At 41.6% G+C, this 20,184-nt stretch overlaps 1 protein-coding gene across 1 annotated transcript in view; it reads left to right on the top strand.

Annotated features, from left to right (window-relative positions):
- LOC136875629 (inactive pancreatic lipase-related protein 1) overlaps nt 1–20,184 on the top strand; it is a 104,130-nt gene that overhangs the window by 40,923 nt on the left and 43,023 nt on the right. Inside the window, exons 2-3 of the mRNA XM_067149170.2 lie at nt 3,399–3,522; nt 11,152–11,311. Of these exons, the coding sequence (XP_067005271.2) occupies nt 3,399–3,522; nt 11,152–11,311 (284 nt within the window). The remainder of the gene's footprint in view (nt 1–3,398; nt 3,523–11,151; nt 11,312–20,184) is intronic.

The following is a 20,184-nucleotide window of genomic DNA, read 5'->3' as shown; positions in this document are numbered from 1 at the left end:
GGACATTACATATACGCTGCGTGGTGGACGAGTTTGACATAAAACAACAAGTGCCTAGAAATCATCACTGGTTACTGAATACTACTCTGAATTGCTTCAGAGGGGAATAATAGTGAGAAAAACAAGCGGTGTTGAAACCGAGTGTTAGCAATGGTGCAGATGTTATATGACAATATCACGGTGAAAGTTTTACCACGGTTTCGTAAAGACTGATGAAATGAAATGGCGTATGGCTTTTAGTGCCGGGAGTGTCCGAGGACAAGTTCGGCTCGTCTGGTGCAGGTCTTTTGAGTTTACTCTTGTAGGCGACCTGCGCGTCGTGATGAGGATGAAATGATGATGAAGACGTCACATACACCCTGCCCCCGTGCCAGTAAAATTAAACGAATTATGGTTAAAATTCCCGACCCTGCCGGGAATCGAACCCCGGACCCCTATGACCAAGGGCCAGCACGCTAACCATTTAGCTATGGAGCCGGACGTAAAGACTGATATTTACCGAGCTTGTGTACTAGGGCATTAGATTCTCCAGACAAGTGTTATAGCAAGGCGAGAGGATTTTTCCAAGCACTCCGTTCTATTGATTAATGTAGTAACTTGGACCGAGCCAGTGGCTGCACGGTTTGGGACACGTAACTGTCAGCTTGCATTCGGGGGATAGTGGGTACGAACTCCACTGTCGGCAGCCCTGAATACTTCCGTGACTTCCCATTTTCATGCCAGACAAATGCTGGGGATGTACCTTAATTGGGGTTACGGCCGCTTCCTCCCCACTTAGCCCTTTCGTATCCCAACGTCGCCATAAAACATATTCGTGTCGGTGCAACGGAGAGCAAATTGAAACAAAAATGGTGGTAGGCTGTCACTATTGTAACGGTCGCAGGGTTTTGAGGGTTTCGTAGAATTACTTGTTGGAAATAATTCCAATATTAAATTTGTTATTCTGTACAAATTACCACGATGTATTCACAACGAGAGCTAACCTCCAAATTAGCGAGCGAGTCAACACAGCGCCATCTTATAACAGAGTATACGTGTGACGTTACGCATTTAGCACAATTTTGCTTTAATTTGAAGCGCTATTTCATGAAAAGTAGGTTTCAAATATTAATTATTTCGCAACAGGTAGCCTCCTCGTTCATCTGTCGATTGAGATATTAAATATACTCGTAAGTTAAATACTCATGGCGATATACGCCTTCAATTCAAACACTAAATGCGTCTTAAAGTCTTTCTTTCCGTGTACCCGTTGCCGAGGAACGTGTCTACGTAAAAAAAAAAAAAAAAAAAAAAAAAAAAAATCTAACTAACTGGTACATTTGCGTAGATCATTGATGAAAGATCCATGTTATCCCTCACTAGGCAACAGTGAAAATTATGGTTTCCTAGAAAGCCTACCGATGGTTTCAAAGTGCCCTTGCATTTATCGTACTAATAAATGCCACTTTTATCACTGCATATCGATAGCCTTTAGAAGGACAAAAGTTACGTCAAAAAGGTGTGATAACCAAACCCTGAACTAGATCCTGTTAGAGTAATCTTAAATAAACAAAGCAATCATAGAACTATGTCACGTAAGCCCTTTGCCTACTAATTGAAAGTCACGTTTGTTTGAGTGGGACTGGAAATCCTTGAACCAATGCTATGGATCGAGTAGCAATATTTGCAAGTTCCTCTTTCACTTCCGCAACTCTTCAACGCAGGTGCGACAATTCGAAATCGAAACTTTTTAATTTTTAATTTTTAAAAACCTAAAAGTTTGCCGTGAAATACAGTTGTTGATAATGTTATACCAGATCAGTCACTGGAGCCATGTACTAAATAGTCATTTCAATTCGCTGTAAAAGTATGAAAATGTACCTCCTTTTATTGAGAAAGTACTGTTAAATTTCCCTCTATTAACTATGTCTTTTCTTGCTAAGAATTTCACGTCTTACTAACTGTAATAGAATTTCGACGATGAAGGGATAGAAGAAAGGTCTAGGAAGTGATAATATATCATTCAGTGAGGTGACACTGTCAATTTGATGCAAGTAACAACATTAACTATCGAACCTGTGAAACTTTTATTCATAAGATACACTAACAAGTACATTTCAAAATTTAAATTAATTTTCACATTGTAGTTTTAGCTGTCGAAGACGGCTTACATACTAGTTATTGATAAGTTTTATGGGCTTAGGATATTGTACGTCATAACATTTCGAATTCTTTCGACTCGCTGATATTAGATATTCTTGGCTTCCAATCCCCTCCCTCCACATTCTGTGATTCCTTACCTCCCCCCATCCAATAATCATTGGAGTGATCGCTTTTCACGATTTTCTTCTCATTTCATCTTCATTATTCTTTACCTTCTCAAATCTGTCTGCCGAGAGGTTTTCCTGGGAACATATAACTGAATTGTGTGAATTATCGTGTGTATGTTGTGTGAATGGGGTTTCTTTTTTTCTATTACGCACTTCAGTCATTATTATTACTACTACTATTTAGCACATCTGTCCGTAGTATTAATTTTTATGGAATTATTATATCTTTTACATTTTTACATGTTATTGTTTAAAGTGGTTAAGTGTAAGAGAGGGCCATGAGCTCTAACTTTGCCACAAATGTAATAAATAAATAAATAAATAAATAAATAAATAAATAAATAAATAAATAAATAAATAAATAAATAAATAAATAAATAAATGAATGAATCAATGAATGAATGAATGAATAAAGAAATCAATTTCATGATGAATGGGGATAAATGTCTCTGTTATTATTCTTCGAACGGCAATAACGTATGAAATTAAACGCCGCAATTGTATTATATACCGTTACACGTCTTTTGCAGCTGTTAATACATTTTCTGTTTTCATCCCCTTGATATTGCTATGACACTGCATACGAATTACAATATATAAGTTCCGGTGCATAGCCCAGCTGCTCCCAAATTTAAATATCAAGTTTCGAGATATTATTTTAAAGCCATTTCCTCCAATATGTCAAAACAAACAAAACAATCAATCAAATAAACAAACAAACAACTACACTTACTTGAATTGGACGTATTTTCGACTTTTGTTTCGCTAATCCGAGATAAAAACGTAATATGAGGCAAAGATTTGCAGTGTACTGACAAAATTGCTAGGCTGATTGGCTCAGAAGGTAAAGAGCTATTTCCGAACTCAAGTTGGTGGGTTCGATCCTGGCTCAGACCAGTGGTACTTGCGGGTGCTCAAATACGCCAGCTCGCGCCGGTATATTTACCTGCGGAAATAAATTCCTGGATCTCGGCGTGTCCATAAACCGTTTAAGTAGTTGGAGGGTTATAAAACCAACTTGTGATCTTCACTGTGTAGTCTGTGGAATTTATTTGCGATCTATAACGAACGATGTTCTTCTTGTTGCAGATGAAGTTTGCTTCGAGCCCCTTGGCTGTTTCTCCATGGAGAAACCGTGGAAAACTCTACTACGACCACTTCCCTCCCCCATGAGTCCAGAGGAGATCGAGACTAATTTCTACCTATACACCAGGTGAGTTATCCACTCATATGTTTATCATTGGCTCAGAAGGTAAAGAGCTATTTCCGAACTCAAGTTGGTGGGTTCGATCCTGGCTCAGACCAGTGGTACTTGCGGGTGCTCAAATACGCCAGCTCGCGCCGGTATATTTACCTGTGCAAATATACACTGGTTTTTCTTCGTGATCTATAAGCTGTGTGGCATCATGGTCAACACATCCCTCTGCTTCGTATATCCACTCCGTGATTAAAAGTATCCGGACACGTACTTAAAACTGTTCTCTAAATATTGCAGAAGGGGATATTGATTCATGGATGACCTTTATTACAGGTCTGCCACGTGTTGGGACGTCTCCGAGGGAACGAAAGACTATTCCAGAAGGGGATATTGCTAAGGGGATGACCTTTATTAAAGGTATACCACGTATCGCGACGTCTCCGAGGGAACGGAAGACTATTCCAGAAGGGGGTAATGATACGGGGATGACCTTTATTAAAGGTATACCACGTATCGCGACGTCTCCGAGGGAACGGAAGACTATTCCAGAAGGGGGCATTGATACGGGGATGACCGTTATTAAAGGTATAGCACGTGTCGAGACGTCTCCGAGGGAACGGAAGACTATTCCAGAAGGGGGCATTGATACGGGGATGACCGTTATTAAAGGTATAGCACGTGTCGAGACGTCTCCGAGGGAACGGAAGACTATTCCAGAAGGGGGCATTGATACGGGGATGACCGTTATTAAAGGTATAGCACGTGTCGAGACGTCTCCGAGGGAACGGAAGACTATTTCAGAAGGAGGCATTGATACGGGGATGACCTTTATTAAAGGTAGGGCCCATACCACGTGTCGGGACGTCTCCGAGGGAACGGCAGACTATTCTTCCTGCAACGTTGTAGGAAGCGTAGTTTGTGCCGTAGTTTTTGGGTTCTGAACCGAAGTCATTGCTCTGGTTTATCGCAGAGGCGCTTGATAGGACTAAATTCGGGGCTCTGGACTGGCCCGTCCATTTCCGGAATCTTATTGTCTACAAACCACTCATGAACAGACCCCGCTTTATGAAAGGAAGCATTACAATACTGAAACTCACTGTGATCATCACTGAACTGGTGTTATAATATCGACAATACGCGGCTGGTAAGAACATTTTTATAACTGTTCGCCTTTTAGGTGTTCTGTAATATTACCAGAAGACCAAGTTCCTTCATGGAAAACATCCCCACACTCTCATCCCACGTCCTACGAACATCACTGTGGGCACCATAACGACTGGCATGCATCGTTCGCCTGGCGTTCACCACGTCCAAACCCTCTCATCTGACAGGGTGTTTAAGTTCTCCAAATCACGCGCCTATGAATGTTCACGGACCAGTGACGACGTTCTTTGGACCACAGAACGTGGCGCTTGGCGTTCATCGGTGATGCGGTTTATGCGCGAGTGTTTGAGCCTTTATCGCCAGCCCTTGTATCTATCATGGTGCTCATCACCACCATATTCCAAAGACCAGGCCTTGTCGCTTGCAGCCTTGGGTTTCTGTCCTGAGCTAGTCTTTTCAACTCGGAGTAAAGCCTGCAGCTGATACAGAAGCGTAAGGTACTACAGAAGCTCTCTTCCCAGCCGTTCTTCCCTCGGAGATGTTGCAGAGGAAGACGCTGTATCTTATCATCATTCACTCGATTTTACTAATGAGACTTCTTTCTCATACTTTATTATTGCATTTCTTTTCTGTCATACCAGTGCGATTAAATTCTCCCTTATCCACGTTTCTACTGCTTCTATACTTCCTATTTCTTGTTCGTTCAATGTCCACCTTTCAGTCCCATAGAGAAGCACGTTTCAAACACAATTATTAGCACAGGGGAATTCACGGGAGATCGTATCCCAAGACGTCGTGGAATTTTCTCGGACTACCTCCTTTATCGCTTGAAGCTACCTGTTAGTCAGAACACGTGGACTTCCCAACCATGGTTTTGCTATTGTTATGTCTTATCCTTTGCGTCTTGACTCCATGGTTGAATGGTCAGTGCTGAGACCTTCGGTTCAGGGGATCCCGGTTTCGATTGCCGTCGGCCGGGTGGGGAATTTTAAACGCGTCTGATTAATTATTCTGACTCGGGGACTGAGTGTTTGTCTTCGTCCCAACACCTTCCCCTACATATTCAGACAACACATAACATTAACAATCACCACAGAAACACGAAATAGTGATTACATTTCTTCACTTAAGGTTGACATCAGAAGGTAATCCGGCCGTAAAACAGGGCCAAATCCACGTGTGCGACACAGTTCGCCCCGGAGACCTTATAAGTGTGGGGGAGGGGTAAGAAGAAGAAGAAGAAGAAGAAGAAGAAGAAGAAGAAGAATAAGAAGAAGAAGGCGCTGGCCTTCTGACTCCAGCTTGGCAGGTTCGATCCTGACTCAGTCCGATGGAATTTGAAGGTGCTCAAATACGTCAGCCCTATGTCGGTAGATTCAATGGCATGTACAGGAACTCCTGCGGGACTAAATTCCGGCCCATCGGCGTCTCAGAAAAACGTAGAAGTAGTTAGTGGTACGTAAAGCTAATAACATTATTATTATGAGACTGATTGCTTGCCGATGCGGGCAACCAATAACCATCTAAATTACCTCGCTCAATCCATCTGCAATTATCTCACAACATCGAGCGTTGAGCCACCTTTCTGTGGTCGCAGTATAATAATGGCGTGTGGCCTCCGAAGAGGCCGGGTGCAGGTCTTTCAAGTTGACGCCTTATAGGCGACCTGCGTGTCTGTGAGGATGGGACCCTACCTATGATGTATTCTAACGATGAAGAGGGCACACGCACCCAGCCCCCGAGCGATCGGAATTAACCAATGAAGGTTAATATCCCCGACCCGACCGGGAATCGAACCCGGGATCCTCTAATTCAAAGGCCAGCATGCTAACCGGAGCCGGACTGTGGCCGCAATGTTTACGGAAGGTATCCGGACACTTTTGATCAGTTAGAGTAAATTAAGTCTGGAGGCGGTGAATTTTGTTTTACAGGACGAACGATTGATTTATATTAGCCCGTCTCATTATTCCACGTACATTTTCCTTTGTGTTTCCGAAGTTATGAATGAAGAGATGTGATACGGGAAAGAAGAAGAAGAAGAACAGTAAGTGTGAATATACTGTAATCTCGTGTCTCTATTAGTTCACCTTTGCTCTGAACTGCATAATGCGCTATAGAAACGGATTTTCCGAAATCTGTGGTTAAAAACATAATTTAAAACAGGTTACTTAAGGGTAAACGGAGGAAGTTTATAACGTCGACAGAGGACTTCCACACACGTGACTGAATGGAGCCGGCTCGCGGATGGCGGTACAGGCGTGTAGGGCGAACAATGCCATCTATTATTTGAGATGGGTAGTGTGTCGTATATAGCATGAGAATGCCACTGTACAGCTGGGATTAAACCATTAGAGAAAATGAAAAGTATAATATAACTTTAAATATACCAAATTATTTAATTTTATAGTCTACCTCCGTAGTGTAACGGTTTGTGCTATTAGGTCATAAGTAACTTTATATACCGAGCGAGTGACTGCGTGTTTTGGGTCACGTTGCTCTCAGCTTGTATTCGGGAGACAGTGGGTTGGAACCCCACTGTCGGCGACCCTGAAGATGGTTTCCTGTGGTTTCCCATTTTCACACCAGGCAAGTGCTGCGGCTGTACATTAATTATGGCCACGGCTGCTTCCTTTCCACTCCTAGCCCTTTCTTATCTCATCGTCAAAGATAAATTGTTTCGGTGCGACGTGAAGCAGACTGTAAAAGAAAGAAAAAAAGAACTTTATAAAATAATCAGTCCTAATGGGAAAAAATACTGGAGTAAAGGGGGCAGCGTGTCGGAGTGATTGATTACGGGCTGCTATAATAGTCTGCTATATTTTGTACTATTCGCTCATATTTTCATGCCGTGGCTTTATCTGGGTTGTGGGAGGCAAACAATATTTTAAAATGGAGCAGTCGGCAGCTTTCCTTCTAGTTCTGTTCTGTTCTGTTCTGTTCTGTTCGTTGAAAATGAGAGATTTTATGTGTTTGATGACGCAAGAATGTGACTCAATCATTGTTGAAATAAGCCTGTGAAGTGTGTATATTGTGTAGGTATTCAACGAACGGCTATTCCTCATTTTTGGCGGTGGTAGCTGTCTTTCTTCTGCGCTTTCTTATTTAATATACGTCACAATGACGCGTGGCCGTGAGGTTAGATACGTCTCCCAAGATTCAAGCCGTAGTCTACAACACCGGCTAGTGATTCATGTAAGAGCATGGCCGATTTCTTGACGGAGATGTCTAGGCATAGCATGTTCATACAAATTGTGAACTGGTTGTAGGCGATGTATTCTTTCTTTATTATTTTCTTTAAAAAAGGAATACTCGTGCGAAAGATGGTTATTTCCGCTAGTTTCTTATAAACAAATGCTTTCTTACAGAAGAATACCACATGTCTTCTACAAGAAAAATATGATAGCGTTTGAACAATGTAGAACAGCTGTCACAATTTATCGGTTTAAAATAATCACAATGCTGCGGGAAATACATTAGATAAAAAACAGCAGGGGAGGAACTCGACAGCTCTGAGATAAAACTACTTAAAAATATCACAACCTATTTCCAGCTGTCACAGAACTTGTGTATGATTTATGGAATACGAATACAACTAGTTTGCATTCTAGGTCAGCTCCGTGGTGTAGGGGTAGCGTGCGTACCACTTAATGGGAAGGGCTTTATTTCTGCGCTGAGGACTCCTCGTCACATAACTGTCTGGCACGAGAGGCCGCGGCGCGCACTGGGACAGAGTTCTCTAAATCAATGTATATTTATTAATTATCAAACTGTTCATCATGCAGTTCATAAAGTAAATGTGTAACTAGGTACAATGGCACTACCACTTTGAAATTTCACGACAGAACCTCCATTCGGAAGTCACCGCGGACGGAGCAGATCTTTATTGTCAGGCCTTGAGACTTGAGATACGCGCATGCGCGTCAGTCAAGCTTAACCCTCGCACCTCTTACCCCGCGTCCTCACGACTTCCCGTAAGACGACCTTAGTATTACATGTCGTGTCGACAGACTGGTCAAATTCTAGAAAACCGGGTAATTCTTGTAAAAGTTGCTTGTCGATGACGTTGACAGCTTCATTTCTCGGAGCAGGAATTGCTCTTCGACACAGCCATCCGTGATCGGTGAAATTCTGTGCCCACCTATGACCGACATTTCAGATCTCTGCCTGCTAGATTTGGATGGGCATCGCACACATACACACAGACAATCATTTCTGGATATCACAGACTCAACGAAAATGGCTTCTCCTGTGCCATGGAATTGAAATGGCACCTTGACTGATATACGTATTACTATTCCTTGTTTATTATCTATCTTATGTCTACTGTATGTTTCCTCTAAATAAACCATGTTTAAGTTAGTTGAAAGAAAATAATGTTCACGTTTTGCTGCTGGTATAGCCAAAACTTCGTGTTCCCTAGACTTTTAAGTGAATGAATGAATATCGGATAAATATGAAATAAGTAAATAAAAAAGAAAACGACAAGTAATATACTACTTAATGAAAGGAGGTCTTTATTTGTATAAATATTCATCTATAAAATACGCCTATATTAAACATTTCAGATTTGGCTGGGCATCGCACACATATATGCAGACAAAACAGTTCCGGATATTACAGACGGAATATGACTCCTCGTGTCGTGGACCGAAAATGGTTTCCTACGCCATGGAGTTGAAGTGGCTCCTTGACTTGTATTACATATCTCATGCACGTTACGTAGCGAGAGTGAATCTATGCATTTAAATCTTGGTGACAGCACTATGGAATATCATATCCCCAACACATGTTTTTAACTAGTTTTTCGTGCATAACTCACTAACGAACGCAAAAATTAAAACTCCGTCTTCGAAGTGCATTTAGACGCCCTTCCATCCACCTATCTTAAAATGTTCAGATCTCTGCGTGCCGTAGATTTCTCTGGGCATCCTGCACCCCCTCCCTTCTACACACTTACTCACTTTTCCTTCTGGATTTACTTCTAAATACTGTTCTTCCTGCGTTTTCTGATACTTCTTCTTATTAATCACTAACTGATGTACCCGTGCTTTGCTACGGAATTCTCAGAAGGATTGTCTTTGTTGTTTTCCTAACTGAAGTCAACATAGGTCATTACAATGACTTCAGTAGGAATGTAGCGATTAAAAGTAATGTTATCATACACATTACTCGACCCATCAAATGAAAAACCGCGCATATTCTCACTTTTAACGAACAGTACTACGCTGCCGATCTAACAGTCCAAAATTCCAGTCCTGGAATGACCAGGCTGCAGACAGCCGCGAACACTCCTCTGCCATTATTCCGTTAAATGTGCACACTGCTCATCCTAGTCAGTGTCTCCAAGTAGGGACTGAATAGCTGGAAAGCTATGATGAACCAGTGTGTTACATACCAGTAGTGTCAGAAAATTTTGTGAACCAGAGGAATGGTATGCTGTTATGCTCGGTACGCAGCAGTAATCCCATCTATCAAAGATGAATGCAGCACAAGACACAAAGCACATCACAACAAACAATGGTCAATGTAATGATATTGTTGACCAATTTTATGAGCTTTCTATATTGTAGGCTTTCTCATTTAGTTTTCTTCCGACTCTGTGATATTACGGAACTTTTAAAATTATTTATAGCGTAGACTAGAGTTCCTTATTCCCCGACTTTACACACCGATTTTCATTAAAATCTGTTTACCCATCTTCTCGGGACTCGAGGCTGACAGAATTTTCAACAAAAATCCAAATTAATGAATATCTCTGTTATCATAGCCGGTACGGTAAAAATGTATAAGACATAACTGATCGGAAATTGAATACTGTATAACTTTAGATATATAGTATTTATCAGTAGGACCACTAATAACATAATTATTTGAGAATTACATTTTAGGGCTTCCTATAAACTACCATTGTACTCAGCGTGAATAAAGTTATTTATGGCGTAGATTGTCGTGATTTATTCCTCTACTTTAAATACTGATTTTAATTAAATTCTCTTCAGCCGTTTTCTCGCGATGCACAGACAGACAGACAGACAGACAGACAGACAGACAGACAGACAGACAGACAGACAGACAGACAGACAGACAGACAGACAGACAGACAGACAGACAGACAGACAGACAGACAGACAGACAGACAGACAGACAGACAGACAGACAGACAGACAGACAGACAGACAGACAGACAGACAGACAGACAGACAGACAGACAGACATTACGGAAAATTAAAAAGAGCATTTCCGTGTTACTGTGGACACGACCTATAGTGAAGGTAAGGGTTATTCTGTCCGAAGGCAGGTCCGAACCTCCGCAGAGGTACCTATAGTGAAGTTCAATATTATTTTTAAATTCTGAGCAATGTACAGACAAAAATCTGATTTTATATATATAATGATGATGATGATGATTTATTATTATTATTATTATTATTATTATTATTATTATTATTATTATTATTATTATTATTATTATTATTATTATTATTATTATTATTATTATTATTATTATTGTCGTTGTTGTTAACGAGCAATATTTTACAGGAACTCGCCAGAACGCTTCAATGTTATCACGAGACCTGATCCCTCTGTTGACGGTTCTGACTTCGATGGCAGTAAACCGACCTTCTTCATCACTCACGGTTTCTCCAGCAACGGAAATTCGTCGTGGTTATCCGACATGAAGGATGCTCTTCTCGGTAAGGTAAGTATCCAATGCTGTGTAGCTCACGTAGCTTAGTAGATGTCAAATTCTAGGAGCCATTTAGTGTGTTGTAAGTATGGGTTCAAGCATACGTAATTTAACCAAACTTCTCACTTTTAGGCCTATATTAAACGTAACCTAAATTCGCGTCCTCAGCATCACCAGCAATATTTAATTTTTATTAGACATCCCGATGCAGAAAGATCAGTGACGCCATATGATGCCATTGGACAGTCCTCATGAAAAGTTGTTCAAATCTGTGAGACATAATTAATTATAACACCATTTATGTCAATGCTCTAACGCTATACACTCGGTTATAAAACGCATCTAACCGTGAAGACAAAAGGAATAAAACATGATATACACCTTATTTAATTACACTACTATATAACATTGATACAGTAAGACAAAACGAAGACACGGAAACCATTGAATGTTACATTACTAAGGTCCGTATTCACCAACGTCAATTACTTTTGCTGTTATCTTAGATTTCCAAAACTCTGATTATGTCATTATCTCGGATAAAGCTCACTTCCGTATTCACCACAGAATTTATAATGTCGGTTTGCCATAACTACGTTTTCGTTGCAGTGTGAATTTGAACCATAAATCTTTCATACTGATGCACGGAAATGAAATGAGTACGTGTTGTCGCCACTATCGAAGTGTAAACAAGTATTTGATTCCATTCGGGGTTTGAAAATAATTTGCGTAAATTATGTGCGCTATTGAGTAGAAACGAAGAAATAAGCCTGATATGTTTTTCCAAGAGAGTGAACTGTTTTTGAATTTGGTGTCAGAAAGCATTAGCAACGTAGAGAATAAGAAAACAAATCATAGCCTGCACATTGTATACACTGACTGACAGAGCAAATGCAACACCAAGAAGGAGTGGTCAGAACTTTATGCCAATTGCAGGGTAGACTGACGTCACTGAGGTATGCACATGATGTGAAATACGCCGCTGTGCTGCGCACGTAGCGAACGATAAATGGGACACGGCGTTGGCGAATGGCCCACTTCGTACCGTGATTTCTCAGCCGACAGTCATTGTAGAACGTGTTGTCGTGTGCCACAGGACACGTGTATAGCTAAGAATGCCAGGCCGCCGTCAACGGAGGCATTTCCAGCAGACAGACGACTTTACGAGGGGTATGGTGATCGGGCTGAGAAGGGCAGGTTGGTCGCTTCGTCAAATCGCAGCCGATACCCATAGGGATGTGTCCACGGTGCAGCGCCTGTGGCGAAGATGGTTGGCGCAGGGACATGTGGCACGTGCGAGGGGTCCAGGCGCAGCCCGAGTGACGTCAGCACGCGAGGATCGGCGCATCCGCCGCCAAGCGGTGGCAGCCCCGCACGCCACGTCAACCGCCATTCTTCAGCATGTGCAAGACACCCTGGCTGTTCCAATATCGACCAGAACAATTTTCCGTCTTCCCGTCGATTGGTTGAAGGAGGCCTGCACTCCCGGCGTCCGCTCAGAAGACTACCATTGACTCCACAGCATAGACATGCACGCCTGGCATGGTGCCGGGCTAGAGCGACTTGGATGAGGGAATGGCGGAACGTCGCGTCGTGTTCTCCGATGAGTCACGCTTCTGTTCTGTCAGTGATAGTCACCGCAGACGAGTGTGGCGTCGGCGTGGAGAAAGGTCAAATCCGGCAGTAACTGTGGAGCGCCCTACCGCTAGACAACGCGGCATCATGGTTTGGGGCGCTATTGCGTATGATTCCACGTCACCTCTAGTGCGTATTCAAGGCACGTTAAATGCCCACCGCTACGTGCAGCATGTGCTGCGGCCGGTGGCACTCCCGTACCTTCAGGGGCTGCCCAATGCTCTGTGTCAGCAGGATAATGCCCGCCCACACACTGCTCGCATCTCCCAACAGGCTCTACGAGGTGTACAGATGCTTCCGTGGCCAGCGTACTCTCCGGATCTCTCACCAATCGAACACGTGTGGGATCTCATTGGACGCCGTTTGCAAACTCTGCCCCAGCCTTGTACGGACGACCAACTGTGGCAAATGGTTGACAGAGAATGGAGAACCATCCCTCAGGACACCATCCTCACTCTTATTGACTCTGTACCTCGACGTGTTTCTGCGTGCATCGCCGCTCGCGGTGGTCCTACATCCTACTGAGTCGATGCCGTGCGCATTGTGTAACCTGTATATCGGTTTGAAATAAACATCAATTATTCGTCCGTGCCGTCTCTGTTTTTTCCCCAACTTTCATCCCTTTCGAACCACTCCTCCTTGGTGTTGCATTTGCTCTGTCAGTCAGTGTATTTCACTCAAAACATAAGGCAGAATTCCTTAATTCTTCATTAAAAAGTCACCCATTCGTGCATCGTACAAGATATAAGCTATAATCGAGAATTCATCTCAGGCCTACCTGTGTGGTGGGAAGAATTCCAGGTTATGTTCAACCACGACAGTGTCGGTGCTTTAGATAACCTGAAATGTGTCTAAAAAAATCAGTGTCGTAGTAGACCTCGTAATATGTCGCGCGTTCTTTTATTCACCTAGAACGTTTATTAGGCCCTAACTGCATAATCTAAAACGCTGTGATTTTATTTTTCAATTGAGTATTCGCAGCTGTCTACGAGCTGCCACGTTGGAAGGCTTTTATTTTAGATTTCCCATTTTACCGGCCAACCAATCTCCGGTAAGATTTTATACCGAGATAATGTTGGTGAATACAAACTAAACTGTTATTACGGTTTACGTAGCTTTAAACTAAGATAAAAGCTTTTACTCGCGTTCGTGAATACGGGCCTGAGACACTAGGCCTAAGTACAAGAAAAAACAATAACTTTTCTTCCACCGCATTTCCCACACCTGTGGGCTCACCAATGTAAACTGCGGCGCACATGTGAATTCGGCTTAGTTTTACTGCCACATGCCCTTCCTGACGTCAACCCTGTGGAGGGATGTAATCACTATTGCGTGTTTCTTTGGCTATTGGTAGTGAGGTGAATATTAAGAGGAGAGTGTTTGTACAAACACAAACACGCAGTCCCCGAGCCAGAATAATCAATCGGACGCGATTCAAATCAACAACCCGGACGGTAATCGAACCCGGGACCCTCTGAGCCGAAGGCTTTAATGCTGATCATTCAGCCAAGAACTTGAACACCCCATTGTGGAAAAACAAAAAAAATGCCTTATATTACGTTAAACTGAGCCAACCAGGTGTCTAGTTTCTTGTCTCATATTTCCAAACAAACGGTACCTAAAACATTGAATGTAATCTCCACATCCGGGGCTATATGTCGGAATGCGATCGCATGATTTCGTTGCGCAATGTTATTGTGTGTATGTATGTATGTTTAGTCCTCAGCCCGAAGGCTGGTTGGATCCTCAACAGCTCCGCCATCAGCTGTCATAAATGGCCTAGGCATCACTGAAGAGGCGTGCTAGGGAAATGAGGAGTGAGGTAGTTTCCCGTTGCTTTCCTCACCGAGCCAGAAGTTGCTATTACATATCAGTCTGCCAAGCCCACTGAAATGCATGCACCAACTGACCCTATGAGCAACATTTTCACACCATTCATAGCAGGGACTGGCTGCATAAGGAATGGCATTACTAGCATCACTCATACCTCAGTCACTTTCATCTTGTCAAAGCCAAGGATAAAGCTGAGACAGATCAATGAAAGTAACAATATTGCTCTAGCCCATACTAGAAGACATAGGGCACTGTAAGCACTACGTCCTGCCAGCAAAGTAGTGTGACTTGATAGTCATTCCGAAAAATATGAAGCTAATGGAAAGATATCTTAATGGACCTTTATTGGTGAGAGCGACCACCATTTTATACGAGCTTCAACTACTTTGCAAATGCCATTTACGAAGCTGTTACAAGTACTTGGCTAGACTACGGTGGCGTCCTCTGCACCGGCCTGACTGAACAAAAGCAGATTATTTGCTACTGGCCAAGGTCGGTCTAGGGAGGTCTGGTCACGCTACCACAATCCTTTGCGGTGGCGGCCATATTGGGTCTTAAATATCAATGTTATGTGGGCGTCCTCGATGTAAGGATGTGAGTTATTACTTTTATTTTGAAAGAAAATGGGATACTGCGCCGCACCAAATTGTCAAAATAAGACAACTGACGGAATTAGAGTGTTTCGCTTCCCGAGAGATAAGCAAAGGAGAGCTCCGCGGGTACAAAACTGTAGACGTGACAAATGGCAACCTACAGATAATTCCGTCTTGTGCGAGTGTAGTGAAGTTATACATTCGTATTATTCCTGAATAATAATATGTTTATATGAACGATGTTTTATATGTATAGGTCTTATTATGTATTTTTATCTAGCATCATTTTTAAGAATCGCAAAATGAACTAAAGGGGGCAGATGGACGAAAACTGCTCAAGTGGAATTCCATCGCAATTTTCAACGTCCCTAATCCACCCAAGTCCTGGACATATAATAGGAAACCTCCCAAAGAAAGTGAATAATTGTCTTTCAAAACAAGTAAGAAAAGTAACATGAAATGTATGATGTTTATGAAAATTTCCTTTTCATGTGTCCGGCGCTATGGCTAAATAGTTAGCGTGCTGGCCTTTGGTCACAGTGGTCCCGGGTTCGATTCCCGGCAGGGTCAGGAATTTTAACCATAATTGGTTAATTTCGCTGGCACGGGGGCTGGGTATATGTGTCGTGTTCATCATTTCATCCTCATCAGGACGCGCAGGTCGCCTACGGGTGTCAGATCAAAAAACCTGCACCTGGCGAGCCGAACTTGTCCTCCTCGGACGCTCCCGGCACTAAAAGCCATATGCCATTTCATTCCATTCCTTTTCATGTAAACTACAGACAGTATCTTTCTAACCCTAATGTTTCACAGATATTTGAAATGCTTGTTCCTGTGCAATTACAATCACAACAAACAATAGGCCTATCACTTCAAACCAACAATTTGTGTCCAGCTTGCCATCATTACAGCAATTATTTACAGCTATATTCCAGAAGATTTTAAAAAGTCTCTCATAATCCCTATACCAAAGAAACCTGGAACTCAAAAATGTGAAGTCTTTGAGTCTATTGACGCACATGTCAAAAAAATTGACAAGAATAATACATAACCGAATAAGCAATAAAACTGAACCACGTTTGGCTGAAGATCAGTTTGGATTTAGACGAAATAGAGGCACACGAGAAGCTATTCTAACGTCACGACAGGTTATAGACAAAATGCTAGACGTTAGAAAAACTTTGTTCATTGCATTCGTGGATTTAGAAAAAAGCTTTTGATAATGTGAACTGGAATATGTTAATGAAGATTATGACTAGTGTTGGTCTAGATTTTAGAGATAGATGAATAGTATATGAACTCTATAACAACCAAAGAGGCATCATAAACATAAATGGTGAAGCATGGGAGGCTTAAATAAAGAAAGGGGTACGGCAGGGATGTAATTTGTCACCAGTGCTGTTCAACCTGTATATTGAGAAAGGCATTGAGGAATGTAAAGAGAATATGGAAGGGATAAAGGTAAATGGAGTAGAAATCAAAATGATAAGATTTGCTGATGACATAGTTATCATAGAGGAGAACGAAGAAAAACTACAAAGTGCATTAATAAGAATGAATAAGATATTGAGAGACAAGTATAACATGAAAATTAATACAAAAAAGGACCGAAATTATGGTATGCAACCGCCAGCATATTGCAGTCGACATCAGAATTAATGATATACAACTAAGACAAGTAAATGTCTTTACCTACTTAGGAAGTAAAATCGCTCCAGATGGCAAAAGTTCAGTCGACATAAAGAGCAGAATTTCCCAAGCAAAGATTGCTTTTTACAAGAAAAGGATACTACATACATCAAGGAATTTAAATGTGGAGACCAAGAAGAGATTTATTAAGTGCTTTGTCTGGAGTGTGGCCTTGTATGGTTCAGAAACGTGGACTATTAGTGCAGGTGATAAGACACGTCTGGAAGCATTTGAGATGTGGTGCTAGAGGAGGATGGAAAAGATCTCATGGGCAAAAAAACTCACCAATGAAGAAAATCTTAGACGAATAGGAGAAAAAAGACCCTTTTTAGCAACAATAAGAAAGAGAAGAGACCAATTAATTGGCCATCTCTTTAGGCACAATGGTTTCATAGTTAATGTCACGGAAGGAATGATTCAAGGTAAAAGAGGAAGACCTAGACTGCAATATTCAAGACAGATCAGAGATGACGTAGGAACAGGCTAATATGTGGAAATGAAGAGATTAGCGGATTACAGAGAAGAGTGGAGAAGAATTGCTGCCAAGGAATTTTAGGATTGAGAATTGAGAAGAAGATATTTCATTCATCTGAAATGCTCTCTAGAGTACATTATATGGGTGGACGAATACTTAAATACACTCGCTTCATTCGCACTAACCAACTACTGTAATTTAATGTACCGTAGCCTAACATAATATCTAATGTAATCCCTAAAATAGCCTAACCTAGGTTAACTCAACTTAATAGTGACTGAATTTCTATTTCTTATGGAATCGTGTCTATCAATGGCTTTAATTTTCTTAACCATTATTATTATTATTATTATTATTATTATTATTATTATTATTATTATTATTATTATTATTATTATTATTATTATTATTATTATTATTATATGCATGAATGTTAGGACTCATCTAAAGGCCCGTGGTCTCCAACCCACGCTCGCTCCCTAGTTAGGAGCTCCTGACGCCCCTTTCAGTCGCCTCATGACAGGCAGGGGATACCGTGGGTGTTATTCTATTACCTACACACACAGGGAAATCTATTTTGGGTTGTGACTACAAGGCCCTTAGCTGAGTCTTGACATTGCTTTCACTTACTTGTGTCAGGCTCTCACCTATTCTAGCCCATCCTACCTCTCCTGGTCATCACTTGTTCTTTTCCGACCGCGGCGGCATTAGCGCTTTCGAGGCCTAGGGAGTTTTTCATTTCCACGCACTTTGTGGCCTTCTGTTTCTTTTTGCCGATACCATCATTTTTCGAAGTGTTGGACCCCTTGCATTTGTTTTCTGATTAGTGTTTATAGAGGATGGTTGCCCAGTTGTACTTCCTCTTAAAACAATAATCACCACCACCACTTTGTACTATATAGCTGCATGGGTTATCAATAAACTAGTTAAGAGTAGCTAAGAACACCACTCTTGTTGCATACATGCAGAGTATTTTTGCCTCAGAAAAATGAAAATCCACAGCCTGTTTCCAGTCATTCGATCGGGTCAGGAATGGAATGAATGAAGCCCCCATCTAGCGGCGAGGATATGAATTGTGCTGGCTGCCGAAGCCTGTCGCACTCCTCTGGGACAATTATTAATGAATGACAGATGAAATGAAATGATATTGGTGAGTGTTGCTAGATTGAACTATGACATGGAAAACCGGAGTACCGGAATAAAACCTGTCTCGCCTCCGCTTTGTCCAGCACAAATGTCACATGGAGTGACCGGGATTTGAACCGCGGAACCCAGCGGTGAGAGGCCGGCGCGCTGCCGCCTGAGCCACGGAGGCTCAATTTTTTTGCCTTAGAACCCAAAGAAATATCACATGAATGGATAACAACAGTTACCATACATAATTTTATGCACTCAACTCAAGAGGCATTCAGTGTTTGTCAGCATACTGGGATAACCTTTTAGAAACGCAGTATCGGTAATTACTTTCTTAATAAAGTAAACGCTGAAGGTAATTTATTACAACTGTCTTTTAGTACTTTAAGTACAGTACTTCAAGTTCAGTATTTCATATACCGGTGATCATATGACACAGGCACTGTACAGATGTCTATGTTTCTGTCAATAAGATTACGTATTTGACAGATGATATTAATAAGAAACACAGCAAGACCAAGTTGTAAGGAAGTAAAGGAGTAGGACATGAGCTTTTCTGTTGATTATTGTTTCTCAAAAAAAAAAAAAAAAAAAAAAAAAAATCAGGCTCTGTTTATTATCTTCCTATTCAAATAACTGTGAATGTGTTCATATCATTTAAGTGTTATACAGTTTTATACAGTTATATATACATGAACAGTAGATGCCCAATTAAATTCTTTATGAAAAATAGTTGGTATTTTGTTTTTATTTCAATGTACGGTACCGAAATCCGCTAAATTCGAATACACTTGTCTTTGGTTACGCTCTCTTAAAGACCCAATATGGCGGCTTCATAAGTAGCATTCGTGACTTCACCTCCCTAGACAGACCTTGCTACTGGCACGCAAGCGCGGAGCCATCTACCGGTACGACTTAATATTAGCAAGGTGAAACCAGGTACTTAACGCTATGCAGTATATTGGAGTACAGTGATGGTCTTGGTGCCGCCCATCTGGTGAAGATTATTTCTTCTTCTTATTCTATATGCCGTGCCCAGTCTCCCGGACGTATGAACAGTGTTGTTCTATCTTCAGCAACATGGTAGAGTTGTTCGACAGTTCTTATTCCAGTACAGCCTTGAATGTTCTTGTGACAATACGTTCTTTTTCTGCGTACTCCTCGCTGGCCTTCAATTTTGCCTTTTAAAATAAGGTGCAATACTGTACTGCATAACTTTCACCACGTAACACACACTCCAGGCACGCAATTTTTCTTCACTTGATGGTGGAGAGTAGCGTTCTCTTAGTGTTTGCTCTCTGCAAGAGAGACAGGCTCTCTCCAGGAGACTTTTAACATTCTTCTATGAAACAACATTTCCAGACCTTCTTGCCTTTTTATAGTGGTCGTTTTCGATGTACAAGCTTCAAATCCATACAGAAAAATTAACCAAACATATGATTCAACCATGCGCTGTCTGAGTTTAAATTTAAGGCGTTATCACACAGTAACGACTTCATGTTCCTGAACGCTGATCTTGCCATTTC

Source organism: Anabrus simplex, chromosome 6 (genome assembly GCF_040414725.1).
Source record: "Anabrus simplex isolate iqAnaSimp1 chromosome 6, ASM4041472v1, whole genome shotgun sequence".
NCBI lineage: Eukaryota > Metazoa > Arthropoda > Insecta > Orthoptera > Tettigoniidae > Anabrus > Anabrus simplex.
This window is presented reverse-complemented; position numbering and strand designations above follow the sequence as displayed.